Here is a 17,275-nt window from a genome sequence, read left to right on the forward strand (position 1 = left end):
CCCCATAATGACATTTTCACATAGATTGCAAATAACATATTCAAATTTTCTAACGGCAATCTCTAATGATAATTTTATTCTATAAAATTATTTAAAAAATACACGAAGAGGGTATTTTTGACATTAAGTAATGCTTAATTGACGTACTAATGAATAACCCAAATATCTATTTTTTTTTTTAATTCAGGATACTCAAATATTACAATTCAAAATTTGTATCGCTACCCCAAAATACAAGTACCTATGTATAACTTACCCTTATATATACGCTCAAATCATGTGCTAAGCCTCTCCTGAATTTGCTAAGACGTGGCAAGCAAATAAGAGGTAGGCTGCTGATGGATGAGGTGTTGCAACACATGCATGGTCATGACTCATGACTCAATGGTGGTGTCTACTAGACTCTGTAGCCCCATCACTTATAGCTGGCATGCATGTTCCAGATCAGACTTAGAGGTCAAGCAACATTCTCTTGGTGTGCACAAAGTTCTCAACAGCGATTAATAAAAGGGTGGTGCTGGTGGCGTTCCAATTAGTGCCCCCTTTGCGAGGGATTATGAGGAGTTCGGATCTGCTGTTCACGAGAATTCTGTTCACGTTTATCGCAGTTATACATGGAGAATATCTCATTATCTACATAGTATTATATAGGGAAAATGTATTATTTCATGGGAACTAATATATTGTGGGTAGGCGTAGGCAGATTTTTGGTGGACAAGCGACCCAGAGTCGATTCTGGGATGCAGCTGGCTTCTGGCATTTCCAGTTGGACCTCTCACGGGGAACACTAGAAGTTGTTTTCGCATTTCAGATGTGAGAAAAACACGTCCAATCTGGATTTTCCTTGCTCACAACCCTCTATCCACACTTTACCTGCATTGAATTGCAATCACACATCAACATATTGTATTGTGGGATGTGCAGCCGTAGTCTATTGTGGGTAGAGAAAGTGATGTCGCTCAAATTTGTTGATCTCCTTGCTAGATAACAATTCAGAAGGACGGGCTGATGAGGTCGATCCACTGATGAACTATAAAAGGACAGAATATCAGAGTACCCGGAGTGATGAACCCCGATGCTTAACTTAGCCATGAGAGTGTTGAGAGTAGAGAGTTTGAGGGAATAGAGAGAGAGAAAGAGAGTCAATTGCACAGACTGCGCGTACCTTCTGAAGGAATAGTGAGGTCCTTGTATAAGTGTCGGAACCCCTGTTTCGATACGTCCATCCTACATTGGCGGTGATCCACATCTGGACTGTTTAAATCGTGCAAGCAGGTGATATGCTGTCATCCAACTCTAAACTGATAAGCATGCTACTCCAGATAGGGACGTTCTGCCACATAAGTCGGAAGATTGATACACCGGAAGACCATTTATTACTCAAGTCTTTGTTTTCCCGAGTCGGGGAGGTTGTACCGGCCTTGGAGGCCATTAGCTTGTCCTCCTTAGGTGATATGTGTCGCTTTGTCATGGAGTAACTTTCTAGCCTCTCTTATGCTGGGATATAGGCCAGGTAGGTCGGCCTAGGTCATCCTACATCCACCCGACCTGCCCTCTTGTGGCATTGAGGTGTAATCAAACGATTCAAATTTGTCACATTGTTATGGTTCAAAACAGGCTTAGCCTTGTTTATGCTTGGCAGGCTTACGTTAGGGACATTGCTCGTCATTTTCGCCTGTAAGATTTTTGGGAGAACTGATGTCATTTTCAGGCAGACCACCAAAAGCTTAACGTATTCTTTGAGGGGGGTGGTCGACTTCCTTGGGTCCCTAACCTTGGCACTCCTAGACCTTCATCCCCTTGCGGGGCGGCCCTGGTTAACGGTCAGCATGGCTACCAGGGTTCCTCATGGGCGCACACTTGTTCATGGGGACAGTGTTGGACCGGCACTGCGCTACCGATACTCAAGGGAGGCTTGGCATGCGGGCGTGGCTCAAGCATGTCCTTCACCACGCCAACCCCTTGCCCAAGCTGAGTGAGCTACCCCGTTGCCTCTAGCGCACGGGTGTGTTCCGGCCCAAGCGGTTGCCTATCATCATGGCACACAGGTGCCTGTCATCATAGGCATTCAGGAGTCCCTTCACGTCGGTGCCAAGTCACCTCTTCGGCGCATGGTTGCCTTGCATTATGGTTGTCCCCCTTTAGCATGTAAGTGGCGCCTCCCATGGACCGGTCTGAGCCAGAAGAGTGCCCCGGCCATTGGACTTGAGGTCATTGATCCAGTGCTACTGACTTTGGTGGAGCCATCCCATCGGGCAACTCGTAGCCTCTAAGCGCATAAAGGCTTATCCTGGCCTGCCTTGGCCAGGATGCCGCACGGATTTCTTCCGCTGTAGAACTACCCCCGTGACAACCTGACACTTCATGATTGGAGGGCTAAATCACCCCTCATCAGAAAGTGAGTAAAAATATGGGTTCAGTTCTAAAATTAATGAAGCTATTCTAAGTAGATGCTCAACCACCATATATGAATGATTGCAACATTATGGCTCAACCAAATGAACTCTTAGGCTGTGTTTGGTTTGAAGGAAAATATAGGGAAAGGAAAAGAAAGCTAGAAAAATTCATACAAGGTTTATAAAGGTTTCTTACGTTTTCCCCTTCCTTTCCCCACTTTTCCTTTAAACCAAACATATACAGCCTTAATGAAAACTTAACAATGCTTACTGCTGCTTTCACTATTATGATTATTGATACTTTGATAGGATGCATCCAGCCAACATTTTGGGAGATTGTAGGCAGAAGATGAGACAAGATTATTCTCAGGTATATAATATATAATATTGGGGTTTACACATGAACCCACAATCCTTTCTACAACCATTATGGTTGTATCGTATTACAATCTGCATCTTTCCTTAATGGTTGCTCGTTAACGTTGCAAAAGCCTAATTAGTTCTGTTCAGGTTGCACTTAGAGGTTTTTCTATCTTTTCTTTCAAATCAAACACAAAGTTGGCCTGGGTTTTATTGAGCAAAATAACATGTTTAAGGGGAAAAAAAACCGAAGATGAAATAAATGGACAGACTTTACGTCTCAAAAAATGAGGAAGCGGGGTATAATGAATAGGTGCTAGTAGGTGCTACTCTACTGCTTCCATGTGCTATCATGCTTCTTTGAACGGTAGAACGTTAATGGAGGAAGAAAAGAGAAAAAAGAAAATCGGTATGACGCTTGACCAAATCAAGTTACTTGAAACCCAGGTGATCAGAATCTTTGCTTTGGATCCTCGTGTGGTAATGTCGTTTGATAACACATCTCAACTCCCCAATTTCTTTCTTATCCATTAGAAGACAAAGTAACAAACTAGTCATTCGGTTCAACCTGTTTAGTCATTATCTGTTTAATAACAGCTGAATTACCATGAACCAAATAACTTAATATATTGATGTGTGTTGTAGTTTAAATAACAAAAATATTGAAGAGTAGAAGAGTAATCAATCCAACTTCCTTAACAAGTTACTTATGAAGGGACAATGCAATAATAAATCGATCAGTTCAGCGGATCGACCTCTTTAAAAACTGATCATGAATTTCTTCTTTTTGTTCCCCTGGTTGGTATATATGGTAGTGGCAATTTTAATGTGCATTTAATTTGATACTCAGACAGTTGAAGTAAGACTGTGTCGTTGAGATTCTAGTGACTGGTTTTGCTCTGCTAATTGCTAGTTTGCTACAACAATAAGTTTTACCTAAAGATCAATTATCATTTTTTTTTCTTTGAATTCAACGGTGTTTAATTATTCGGAGAGTCAAATCAAGATTAATTATATGGAGAACCAGACGGCAGAATTTTCCATGAATTAACCAAATACCACAAGTAGAGAATCTCTACTGGAAAAATTACCATACTGTCGGCAGTCAGAGAGAGAGAGACGTAACATGGAGAAGGGATGGGGACGACTGAACCGACAGAGCTATTTGTGCAATTGATTGTGGACCACCGTAGTCCACAGCTCACAAGACAAGACAAGGAAGCGATGGCTAACTCATACCTCATACAGGCGCTGAGTCAGTCGTCACCGTGATTCATGGAATCATGGCGAAAGATGAATAAATTTTCTATTTTTCTCAATCCGGGGTCCGGGCAACGCCATTTTATTACTTACTACAGGCTGAGCCGGGATGAATTTAGTATAATGCGTATCCATATCATCCTTGCAATGTTAATTTTAACTACAATATACGTCAGGTTTTAACATATGTGGCAGCTCCTAAACACCCTTAATGGGATCCAATCGTCACCACCCTGTCTCTGTCTGTACTTTTTCCGTGGGAGAGACGGACCTCTTCCATGTTGCATCACCCCAGACCCACCCATGTCTATTTTCTTTTTTATGTTTTAAAGTGCTGGTTGCGGGTTTTGGGTTTTGATTCCCTGTTTTGTTTGAAATAAACCAGCGCTAACACATCAATGATCAATTGAGCCAGCCTTCGGTTGGTAGCCAGCCATGTCTGTATATGCTATGGAATATATTTAAATGCTTCTCCCATTATTTTGTCTTCTCTTGTTTTTTCTAAATTATTCTTACATGCATGTTACAGTTATACCCCACTACCCCTCCTGTGCGGTGGAATTAGAAATTCTGAGGATGGATTGAACAGTAAAAAAATATCTTAATTTAATAAATTCATTCATCTTACTGGGTATTTACTGCAAAAGTGCAAAAGTGAAAAGTTACTGGGGTAAATGCCATGGATGCCACAGCATGACGGCGTCTTTATAATTTACCCCCACCACCAAAAAAAAAAAGAATGAAACCCAAGGAAAGAGAGAAAAATTATACTGCACTTCACAGTGCAGAGAAAGCGAGGTTATCGTACATTTCACGGGACATTTCATTTCCTGATTGGCAACGTGTTGAGAAATTCTCACATCTCATGACTAGCTAGCTAATTTGTTAGGGACGGAATACAACTCTCCACCTTTTAATCCATCATTTGTTTAAATAATTAATTTTATATAAAAAACAAAATAAAAATAAAATTGGCCCAAATGTAAATCCAGCATGGTCCCATCGACCACAAAAACGAATAAAACAGCCTGTAGTAGAGCTGTGAGCACAACATCTCACCACTCACCTCCCTCCCCTTTTTTTTTTTTTTTCTCCTTCTCTCTAGTCTTGGGTTTAATTATAACACTGATTTCAATAACCCAATCTCTTCTCTCTTCTTCCTCTTTCTCTTCCTCCGTCTGTGTTCTATCTTCAATAGCTAGATAGCTAGCTCTAGGCATGAGCTCCATCTTCGACAACATTCAGAAGAAGCGAAGCTTCTTCCCTTGCTTACACACCAACCAATCTCTCCCAGTCTCTCAAGCAGCAGGCACTAATGAACATGGCTTACGTCGAAGACTTTCGTCTATCTCACTCAGAATTCCGCCGATATCCACTCCTGCCACTTCATGGACCTTTCCTCGATCGAAATCCATGTCAGCCATCGGAGAATCGGCCGGCAATTCTATACGGAAATGGTGGGATTGGGGATGGGGTTGGATACTGTCAAGAAAGCCTGTTTTTGCTAAAGATATGGAGATGAACGAAGAAGAAACGGCAATTCTTGGGTGCCACAGCAAAGGTAGCTGGAGACATGTCTTCTACAAGGTCAGGTCCGAGTTCAGACGGCTTGTCGGTTACGACAATGTTGGTTTACCTCAAACCTATAGGTACGATTCCTATAGTTACTCCAAGAATTTCGACGACGGCAAGAGTTTTCAAGGTTAATTAAAACCAAACAGACTCTCGCCTAAGGTTAAGATTTAAGGCTAGTAATTCCTTCTTTTATTTTTGTGTTATCTTTTGTTTTTCTTTTCCCATCCCTCTCCTCTGTTTTGGGGTTTCATATTGTCATTATTTGTTGAATGGAAATTTATTGGCTGTAAGTAGATTTTATAAATAGATTATTCAAATATATTTGTTTAATTTTTTTTAACGTGTGGGAATAACGATGCGGAGTTGGACAGAGATGATTATATTATCACAGATTGAAGAAGGGGATGGGATCGATTAGGTCGTTGCATGTGTTATTTTTAGTGTAGCTACATCGAATTTATTCATTTTAACAAATTTTTAGTTGTATGACTCTGATTTATAATATTTTCGGATCTCAAAATCAAAACCAGATATGTATTAAAAAATGTGAAAATTTTAATTTGTATATCGGTTGTGGGGAATTTCTTTATTTTGTTTGCCTTAGCTGATTATGGAATAAGCTAGTCTACTCAATCACTACTCCCTTTGCACATAATAAAATTGTCTGGAGGATGCAGCAATTCGGGAAACACGCTGTCTCCAATTAGGACGAGACAGGTGCTGATGACAAGGGTTAAGTGATCGATGCATGTAGCGATTGCTTCAGTAATTGCATAACACTAACGCTAATCGCTAGTAAGGGTTTTGGATTGGACCCCGTCCAGTCCAAAATCAATTTGGACGGATTGGACGGACCAACAAGACATATTGGATTGGATTAATCTGATCCAAAATATTTATTAGATTGGATTGGACCTGATCCATTCCTAACAAATTTATATTGGATTGGGTTGGATTAAGCTAATATCTGATCCATTGATATAAAATAAGAATATATATGTATCAATGAACTGGCTTTGGGTTGAAATCAATTTAAATCAAAATGAATTTGAACAGATTAGATGCTTCAGACAATGAATTAGACCGATCCAAATTGGTCTAAAACATTTATTGGATTAGATTGGACCTGGTCCATTTATAATAGATTCACATCGGACTGGATCGGATTGGACCAAATCCAATCCAATTGACACCCCTAATTCGCTAGTGCTTGTATCAACCAATTTGATCACTGGATTGCAACCAGTTTGAACCCTTAGAAAACAAATATTTTGCTTATAACTGTAAAACAGAGAATGAAGGCCGACGTCTGGCTCTCTTTGAACTTTGAACAATAACGTACTGAAAATATATAGTTATTCACTGCTTGGCTATTTTATGGGCAATAACCAAATTAAATATTGTAAAAATGTTTTTTCATCCTTTTACAAACAACCAAACGGAGCCTACACTACAGAAGTAAAAAAAATTAGGTGTAAATATAGCTACCGACGACCATATACAAAATTCATTAGAAAAAAAAAAAAAAAAAAAGCCACCGACATGAACACGGAGAAAAAAAAATTAAAGAAAAAGAAAAAAGGATGTGGCATTGCCATAAATATAGCTACCACCCCCATACATGTATGAGTACGAATGGGTCCTACGCAATTGCGGTAGTAGAGGTAGCTTCCTAAGAAAGCCAAGTTCACATGCCCCCCATGTGCATGTGGCATGTGGAGTAGAGTTCACGGTTGATCCGTTCCTCAGGTCTGGAGAATCTGTTGTCTCTTTTACTTTTTATTCCCATCCCAGCTTGGAAATTGGAATTGAGTCATTAGTCATATGTTGGGATGTGGATGTGTAGCCTGTACTCTGTAGGGAGTTGATGAATTGGACTTGGATCGAAATTCTCACATCCGGCCCGTGAAGAAGTTGTGGACTCAACTCAATCACCATTCACCAGGGTCCAGGGACCTCAGATCTCCAACATTCATCGCAATAATGTACAACTCAAAAGTAAGAACTGAAACATCATAGAAAAAGAAAACACAGTGGCAAAGCGTACAAAAATTAAACCAGATGAACCAAAAAGAGAAAAAAATAAAAAAAAAAAAAAGAAAAAGCAAACAGCAAAAGAAGAAAAACTAAAACAGGAATTCCTGCCGGCTGCTGTATCCGGATCTGATTCACCCATCTTGGCATCTTGCACTTGCATTGAGCATTTGATACATCATAGATATCCACGTATTTATAAACACCCATGCGTACACACCACACATGTAAAACTAGTACTGGAAGTATGGAAGTATAGTGCATGCAACAAAAATTGTTCATCACTACACCACCGGCCCATAACCACGAGACGGGATCTGCACATCCACCGTGCATTGAGAACATCTCCCGTGTGAGGCACCAGGTGTTAGGAGCAGATCTGGTCTCCATAACTACTCATCAAGCCAATACCGAGCCCGGGGTGAAGTTCATTCCAATTTTCAAATCAATGTTTTTCAAAATTGGATCGAACCAAACGGTTGAACTGGAAAAACCGGGAATCGGTCACCTGATTGGTTCCGATTTACCCCAAAACCGGACTGGACCAATTTACCCTAATTTTAATAAAAATTAATGTTTTGGTTAATATATAAAGAAAATTAAATGTTTAAGATTAATATAATAATTTTAGTTCTAATTTCTATATTAATTAATATTAATTCATTAGTTGCAACTTGTAATTAAAATATAAAACTTAAGCAAATTAAACCATTACTTAGTTAATAACAATTAACACAAAAAGAGCTAAGTTATAGTAGTATTTAATTATTTTATGAGTAAATCCAATTATCTAAAATAAACTTAATCATAAAAGTAGTAATTAAATAATATATAAATATTTATTAAATATAGCAGTATTAGTTATTTACTTGTATATATAAATGATTACTATCATAAAATTAGTTAAATAAATAAGTAATATAATAATTATAATATGATGATAATTATTAATTATTTTTGTTACTAATAAATTTTTTTAATATTTCATTTAAAAACCTATATTAAAAACTAATAAAATATTAAAAAGTATAATTTGAAATTCGATTTAAACTCCAAATAAAAATGCCTTTAAAAAAAGATGTGAAATTCATTTTATTAAATTTAATTGATGTAGATAATTACATTAAATTTAAAATTTAAGATTAATAAGAATTTCATCTAACATTAAGTAATAAATATAAAGTTTCAAGAATAATTAATTAATAGCAATAGTAGAAAATTCTCGATTAGTACCATGTACTTTGGGCCTAGTGCCACTTTAGTCCCCAAACTTTAAAACGCAGCAATTCAGTACTTGGACTTTCAAAGTGTGTCAATCCAATACCTGTCGCTAACCAACCGTTAAGTGACGTTTAAAAGACACAAATGCCTTTTGAGTCTCATCTAATTTTCTTTATCAATCATCCATATGTTGATACAAAATGAACAGTCTCAAATCCTTGCCTCTTCTATTCAAGAAAGTTGGGGTTACTATCTTATTGGGTATTCTGGTGACCCCAACTTTCTTGAATAGAAGAGACAAGGATTTGAGACTGTTCATTTTTTGTCAACGTTTGAGTGATTAATAAAGAGAATTAGATGGCATTCGAACTGTATTTGTGTCTTGTCAAATGACACTTAATAGCTATTTAACAGGTTGGTTAATGACATGTACTAAGATTGGCACATATTGAAAATTCGAATACTAAATTGTTGTGTTTTAAAGTTCGAGGACCAAAGTGTCACTAGACCCGAAGTACAAGATACTAATATGAAAATTTTCCTTAATTTAATTATAATTCAAAAATAAATAAATAATATATGATAATATAATATTAGGATTTATAATACTATAGTATTAATGCTATTATAATAATTATAGTTAATTATATAATCTTCTATTAATTATTAGTTATAAATATTGTAGCTTTTGTACAAAATAACTCAGAAATAATGCTTGAATTGGACATGGACGTCATTGACTCAATTGAGAATGCCATAGGACTCCTTTATATTGCATTAATGGAGCTTAATTGGTGTATGATATATTTGTTTAGGACTAGGACCAAGACGATGCTTCCATTCTAATTGTTTCTCTACCCCAATAATTGACCAAGTTGAAGCAAAATACCCTCATAGAAAACAGAAAATAAAATATGAATAAAAAAGAGAGAAATCATATGTCCCATGTGAATTGAACTGATTTACAATTAACAAAAAAATAAAAGATATAATTCTAAAGAAAGCCACATAGTTGTCTCCAAAGATAAAATAAAATTGATGAGAAATCAATCAAACAACGATTGGGAACTGGTTGAGATGCATAATGTAGAAGATAGAAAAGGCTAGGTGATTAATTATAAATAATGTTATATACTTTCAAGACAGTAATCTAAACACAGTTTTCTTTTCTTCCTTCCTATCTTTGGAGACAGTGTTATATACTTCCTATCTTTCATTCTTAATAATTGATTGTTGTTCTTTTATTTTGGATTCATAGAGTAAGAAAAACATTTGTTCCGCCTCCCTCTTTCTGGTTTTGTACAAAGTATCTCAATTCACGCGTTACTTTTATTGGTTCTGTGTTTCATTCTCCATCATATCAAAGTAGCTTTTGCATTCATTAGTCAATCCAGTTGTATACATTCTTTTCTCTTCTTTTTCTGTAGTAAATAAGAGACAAACATTTGTAGTAAATATGTCAAAACACGGACTATAGAGTTTTTACATCGAAAACAATTAAGGCTTAGTTTGAAAAGAGTACAAATACAAATTATGTGCATTATAAATACATAAAAAATAATACAAAATACAAGGTTTTTGTATTTTATATATTTGTATTTGTACTCCTTCCGGATAAAGTCTATAGATGTATATGAAGTTGAAACCATGGAATCATTGGGATTCATATAATCCAAATTTCTATTTATTAATAAAAATGAATGCAAAATTTAGCATTTTCCATTGGGGCTCTAACTTGGATAATGGTTAGACTAGCGGAGGGGCCTGCTTCACAGGGGTTGGAATGGAATCATCAATTCGTCGATCCGTTGACCTGGTCTTTGGCCAAAAATCGTTGAATCGGTCAATGATTCATTGATCTAAGCAGTCGACCCATTGACTCGTCCACCTGTTCAATAGTTTTTGGCTGTTTTTATTTTTTTAATCGGTCATCCAGGCAATCGATTCCATTTTATCCTAATCTCGGTCCATATCCAAAAATTGTTGAATCGGTTAATGACCCATTGACCCAGGCACTCGAATAGTTGACCCGTTCAATGATTTTTTATCATTTTTTTATTTTTTAATTTTTATTATCAGAATGGGTCATCCGTTCAAACTAAATAGTTGAACCGTTGACCCAAAAATCGGTGGCCAGAACGGTTTCGTTTTCAAGTTGTGTAAGTCACACGCTCGAATGACATAACACGTATAGTAATGCTTAATGGACCTCACACACTCAATTTTTTGCATGTAATTTTTGTTGTATGGGTCATCAGTTTTTTTTTTTTTTTTTTTTTAATTTGAAACTGTCTAGGCAACTAGTTCCATTTTACCCCAATCCTGGTCCCTGGCCAAAAACCATTGAATCGATCAACGACCCATTGAACTAAGTGGTCGAACCGTCAACCCATTGACTCATTCAATGGTTTTTGGCTTTTATTTATTTATTTTTTTTTGTTGTCAAAACGGGTCATCCGTTAGAACCGGATGGTTGAATCGTCGACCAAAAAACCGGTGGCCATAATGGTTCCATTTTTAGGTTGTATGAGTCACACGCTCAAATGACATAACATGTATGATACTGGTCAATGGATCTCACACACTCAATTTTTTGCATGTAATTTTTGTTGTCAAAACGGATTGTCCGTTCAAATTGGACTGTCGAACCATCAACCTGAAAACCGGTGCCCAAAACAGTTTAGTAAATTTTTGCTTATAATTTTTTGTTGTTAAAACGGGCCGTCCGTTCGAACCAAACGGCCAAACCATCGATCCAAAAATTGGTGGTCAAAACGGTTCCATTTTCGGGTCGTATGAGTCACACATTCAAATGACATAACACGTATGATACTACTTAATGGACCTCACAAACTCAATTTTTTGCCTATAATTTTTGTTAGAACAAACTGTCGGATGATCAAACCATCGACCCGAAAACCGGTGGCCATAATGGTTCCGTAATTTTTTGCTTGTAATTTTTGTTGTCAGAACGGGCCATTCGTTCGAACCGAACGGCCGAACAGTCGATTGTCAAAATGTTATTAACAACATTTATCAATAATAGTAAGTAATTATACTATTTAATTAAATAATCATTAATGATAGTTTTAATAATTTTGTTTAGTTATTTTTAATATAGCAGTAATTATTAAATTTATAAATAGGATTTATTAACAATATTCATTAAATTAATAATTACCAAAATTAAATTAAATTAACAATATTTATTAGTAATAGTCAGTAATTATAATATTTTATTAAATAATCAATAACAATACTTTTAATAACATTTTTAATTATTTTCAATATAACAATATTTACTATATTTATTAACAGTATTTATTAATAACAATATTTGTAATTTTAATTTAAAGTAAAATTTAAGTAAATATCTATTTATTAACAATATTTATAATAACAGTAATTATTAATTATAATCACTAATTATATATTTATTAAATTACTGTAATAATCAGTAATTATTAAAATTGGGTTACTAAATTTATTAACAGCATTTTTTAATAACAATATTTATAATTTTAATTCAAAGTAAAATTAAAGTAAATATCTAGTTATTAACAATATTTATAATAATAGTAATTATTAATTATAATCACTAATTATATATTTATTAAACTACTGTGATAATCACTAATTATTATTACAGTAATTATATTATTACTGTAATTAATTAGTAATTATTGTTATTAATTAGTAACTAATTATTGGAAATGGGTGCATGTTATTACACTATTAATTATTGTAATTAATTAATAATTATTTTTATTGTTATTAGTTAATAATTATTGTTATTAATTAGTAATTAATTATTGGAAATGGGTTCTCGCACGTGTAGATTCCATTTCCTGAGTGCAGAGAAGAGAGACATAAACCCAAAAAATGATATTTGAATTGGATATAGATTCTCTCTTCAAATCATGTTAGGGGGCTTAGGTAGAGGTGTAAATTAGGCTGTGCCGCCTGTGGCCCGGCATGATCTTAAGCCGGTTTGGCCCAATAATCCACAGGCCGTGCCACAGCCCGACACGATTGTCTAGGCCGTTGGGCAATGTCGGGCTTGGGGTTTCAGGTCAGTGGGCCGGGCCAGCATGGCCAGCACTACCATGCCATGCCTCCCAGCCCAGCCCGTGGTACGACCCGACACAACCCATTTATTTAATTATTGTATATATAACTATATAAGCAATTGTATACATCAAAATTCATATAAAATTAAAATTTTAAGTTTTTTTTTTATTTTTTTAAATAAATAACTTTGACCCGATCCACGGCCTGACCTGGCCCAAGGCTTGACCCACAGACCAGACTGGCCTGATACGGGCCGACCCCCCAAAATATCCTAGGGGAGGAAGGCATAGCCCACGGACCGTTAGGGCCCAACCCACACTCTTTGTAAACCGTACCATACCAGCCCAGCACGACCCGTTTAGGGCTCCTTCTGTTTTAATTTCTCTTAACAAAGCTCATAAATTGCATAAGGGCCCATTAGTCTATTAGTAAAACAAGGGGTCATTTGGGAGGGTTGAAGCAGTGGCTGAGCTGTTTTTACTGGGCAGCATTGGAGATGCCAATAAAAGAAGATTCGGTAGAAAATCATGTTTTTGGTTTTGAAATGGTCATTTTTTCACCATACATGGCTATGTGTGGTGGATTCTCACAGAAAAGTTATATGCTATGCTTGGTAAAAAATCTGGAGAGCCCAAATCTATCTGGAGCGCTTAAAAGCAGCTGAACCCTCATCTCAGCCCTCCCAAACGAACCCCAAGTGTGATTAAAACATAAAAGCAGCATTTCCATTCCTCTTAAGCACGCCATTTATAACAACCCTAGATTCAACTGATCTAGGTCCTCAAACACATCCTAGACCTAGACAAATTCTAAACCATGCACACATAACATGGTTATTTGGGATCTTTCTTTTGACCAAGCTTGCTTTCACAAAAGTCACAACGGATGCGTCACACAGGTTTTTTTTAGTACAATGTAAAACCTCTTACCATTTGCATTTCACCATTCAACTCCACAAACACTCTCTGTAGTATTTTTTTTTTCAAAGCTCCAATGCATATACTATGCAATTGAACGCGGCCAATCTAGGGGTGTCAATGGCACTGGATTTGGTTCAATCCGATCCAGCCCAATGTGAGTCCATTACAAATGGATCAGGTTCAATCCTGTCCAATGAATATTTTGGACCATTTTGAACTGGTCCAATTCAATGCTTGGACCATCTAATCTGTTTAAATGTGTTCTAATTTAGATTAATTCTAATTCAAACTAGGTCCATTGACACCTATATTCTTATCTTCTAGCAACGGACCAGATATTCCCTCAATCCAAATCAATCCAATATAAATTCATTATGGATAGATTAGGTTCAATCCAATCCAATAATGTCTGGATTGGTCCAATTGACCGATATGTCTTGTTGGTCTGTCCAATCCATCCAAATTAATTTTGTTTTGGATGGGATCCAATCCAAAACCGGTCCGTTGACACCACTGGGCCCCCTATCTGATCGATGTTCTGCATTGGTAACTAGATCCCTGCATGTAACAAAAAACAGTTAGGAAGCTCCCTACTTCCTTTAGCTTTGAATCATGGTTTTATGAGCTTGCTAATTGTGGGCTTGATTGGGCCCAACTTTGTAATTGGGATCTCGAACTTCCGCCAAAAGAATTATAAGCCAAATCGCTCTACAGAGAATGAGAGAAGCTCAATGTAAGATATGGCAAATATAGGCAAGTTGGTCATTGTTATCTTGTTGCGTCGGTTCACTAACATTCCTCACATCGTGAATAGCCTTCCTTCAATGCTTGAAATTTGTGGTTCGGCCACAGGAACATAGGTGGGCTGGTGTAGGGAAGCTCCCTAACTTACACACCAATACACAGCAAAACGAGCAGTAGATCCCGACTCCGAGTGGTTACGTGGCATAATAACAGTAATAAATGTGGGAGTTCCATCCATATTTTGTACCATACCCCGGTCAATCTCTGTCTAGGTTTCTGTCGTATTTTAACAGAGCGGCCATTAATACACTTTCTGCATTCTTAGTTACAGAGATACTGTCGTACAAACCAAGAAGATAGTTGATGCTTTACACGGCCTTGTTCTTGAATTTTGACCCTCATCGATGAATTATGATAGCTACTTCTCCCCCATCCACTTGAATGCCTGTTGTTCAAAACTCATCAGTGAATTCTCTCTTCCCTCAACTCTGTTATGTAACAGAGACCTTTTTCCATCTGGAATACTGACATGGCAGAACCAGTCGGTCAGTCTATCTGATAGTAGAATCCGTAGATTGCCTTCTTCCCATTGGGATTAGTTTCTTTAACTCGCCCTTACAAATCCTATATTAACATTATTCCTTAAGCTTCCTTCAATCACCTCGTCTTTTTTTTTCTTCAAATAATGCCAGATGGCAAAACATCTGAAACTTGATACAAGGGAAACCACCATGTGGAGAGTTTTGAATCCTAATAATTCCATCTTCCAAGTATAACTTAGGAATTAGTTAGTAAGCTATGGACCCTGCACTCCTGCAGGCAGGTGTAATGTTAAATGTGGAGTATCTTTGAACGATTTGGGACATTGATCTCCTAGTTATTATGTTATGTTTTTCATTCCTCTACGTTTATATGGGAATGGGACTGGGAGGGAAGGAGGAGATAGAAAGGGGGAACAGTTCACAGTAAATTGATTGACCGTTGGAGAATTAAAGGCGGGTGAAAGGAGTTGGTTGGTTGGACTGTTGGAGGAGGAGAAGAGGATGACTAGGAACAGATTTTTGGTCTCTCTATTCTTTGTCTAGGTTGCCCCAGGTCAGTCTGTACATTAATAAAGATATAGATACAGCCATACAGGTGGGAAGAAAAAAAAAGACAAAAGAAAGCAAAAGCTGTTAGAACTTAGAAGGCGTTACAACCAAACGACGAAATAAGAACAGATGAGAGTAATGGTAATGGGGTTTTACTAGTAAAAAAGATAGATGGACCCCACCTATATATAAACCTAAGGGTTTTTACTATTCAAAAAAAAAATCTTAGGTTTAATGGTAATGGGTTGCATTTCCATGCCTACGTAAACTGATGCTCCTAGTATGGATGTGGCGTGTGCACGAATGTATCCGACCTGTCACGTCGCTTCTAAATTCTAAGCCCAGCCTCTGGCGTCTGGCACATGCACCCTATTGCGAGCTCTCTTGCACCTCCCTCCCTCACGCTCATCGGAATTTGGAAATCCCTCCTCCTTTGCGTCTCCAAGGCATCCAACACATTGGTTAATCCCAACTCGTCTCAGTAAGAAGAATTTATGAAGTGGGATATCTAATTCTTATCCCACTCACTCAAATTGTTTTGGCCTACCACATACGACAGAGCGCGTAGTCATCTGTTTGAGCCGTAGCCCATAATCAGGCCTAGCTATATATAAGAGTTGATGGGTTGGGGCCTGGGGGGACGTTGGGACTTGAGAGACAATTCACATAGCTAGCTAGAGCTCTAGTTGGGTTAGAGGTTGGCAGATCTACCGTCTATATAGTTGAGAAAGGAGTAGCTAGGTAGGAACATGATAAGCCATGCTATTGCTAACTAATTAACCACACGTCCTGACGATCGAGATCGAGGCTCCTGAATCCTTATTGGAAAGGCTTAACCCCATGACAGCAAGTATTTGGTTCCAAATCCAGGCATGATAAGAGATATGATGGACATTTGCATGCAACACGCAACCTGCAGCAACTAGCGAGCAAGAATGCCAATGCCATAGTCTGGTGGGGAGTTAGTTAGGGCGGCCACTTACCAACTTAATTAATTTTAGGGGATTTGACAAGGAAAAGCTTCTTCAATCACTGCCCAAGTGCGTTAATGAATTTACAATTTAGGGAAGCCCACCATATTTCACCTTGTGTCTCTAATTCTAGTTAACTTTTTTTTTTTATTAACCACATAAGATAAGGCCACCTAGCATTTAGCAAGAAGGGTTGGTTGATTGATATCAGACAGTACATTCTGCAAATTGACTAGACGTCTTCCTGGCTCCTGGGCCATTAGCTGTATGGGATTTTTCATTTCTAGGCCGGTAAGGAATTAAGTTCATTTATGCTATGTTTGGTCTGAAGGAAAAGATAAAGATACTTATACATTGTTTGTAAAGAATCGAAATAAAGAACCAGAAGCCCACATAGAAAATATTTCCTAAACCTATCTAGGCAAGTGGACATATATACAGTATGTACCCTCAACCTCTAGGATCCATAATAGATTGATATAGAAAATTCAGCAAGTTCTATAATAGGTTCGTTATTTATCTAGAAACTAGAAATGTTGAGTGAAGACAACGTTAAAAATTTGCCGCTTGACCATGAGGGCTTTCTAAAATCTAAAATTCACATTTCTAGTACTATTGGCTTAAGGAAAGCA

At 37.2% G+C, this 17,275-nt stretch overlaps 1 protein-coding gene and 1 long non-coding RNA gene across 2 annotated transcripts; one reads left to right on the forward strand and one right to left on the reverse strand.

Annotated features, from left to right (window-relative positions):
• Positions 1–500: 500 nt before the first annotated feature.
• On the reverse strand, positions 501–2,436 carry LOC148791172 (uncharacterized). The gene is made up of 2 exons (XR_016076691.1): positions 1,166–2,436; positions 501–1,030 (listed from the first exon to the last, which is right to left on the reverse strand). It is a non-coding gene; the product is annotated as an uncharacterized LOC148791172 (long non-coding RNA).
• A 2,642-nt stretch (positions 2,437–5,078) lies between these two features.
• Positions 5,079–5,931, forward strand: LOC104603812 (uncharacterized). Its single transcript, XM_010267967.3, has one exon. It carries the CDS (start codon positions 5,235–5,237, stop codon positions 5,721–5,723), a length of 489 nt encoding a protein of 162 aa, XP_010266269.1. The 5' UTR covers positions 5,079–5,234; the 3' UTR covers positions 5,724–5,931.
• The last annotated feature ends 11,344 nt before the right edge of the window (positions 5,932–17,275 follow it).

Source organism: Nelumbo nucifera, chromosome 5, assembly GCF_055504915.1.
Source record: "Nelumbo nucifera cultivar China Antique chromosome 5, China Antique-T2T, whole genome shotgun sequence".
In the NCBI taxonomy this organism is placed as follows: Eukaryota; Viridiplantae; Streptophyta; class Magnoliopsida; order Proteales; family Nelumbonaceae; genus Nelumbo; species Nelumbo nucifera.

Excerpts from the sequence above, each read along its gene's own strand:
- LOC104603812 (XM_010267967.3), top strand. The coding sequence starts at position 5,235 with ATGAGCTCCATCTTCGACAACATTCAGAAGAAGCGAAGCTTCTTCCCT.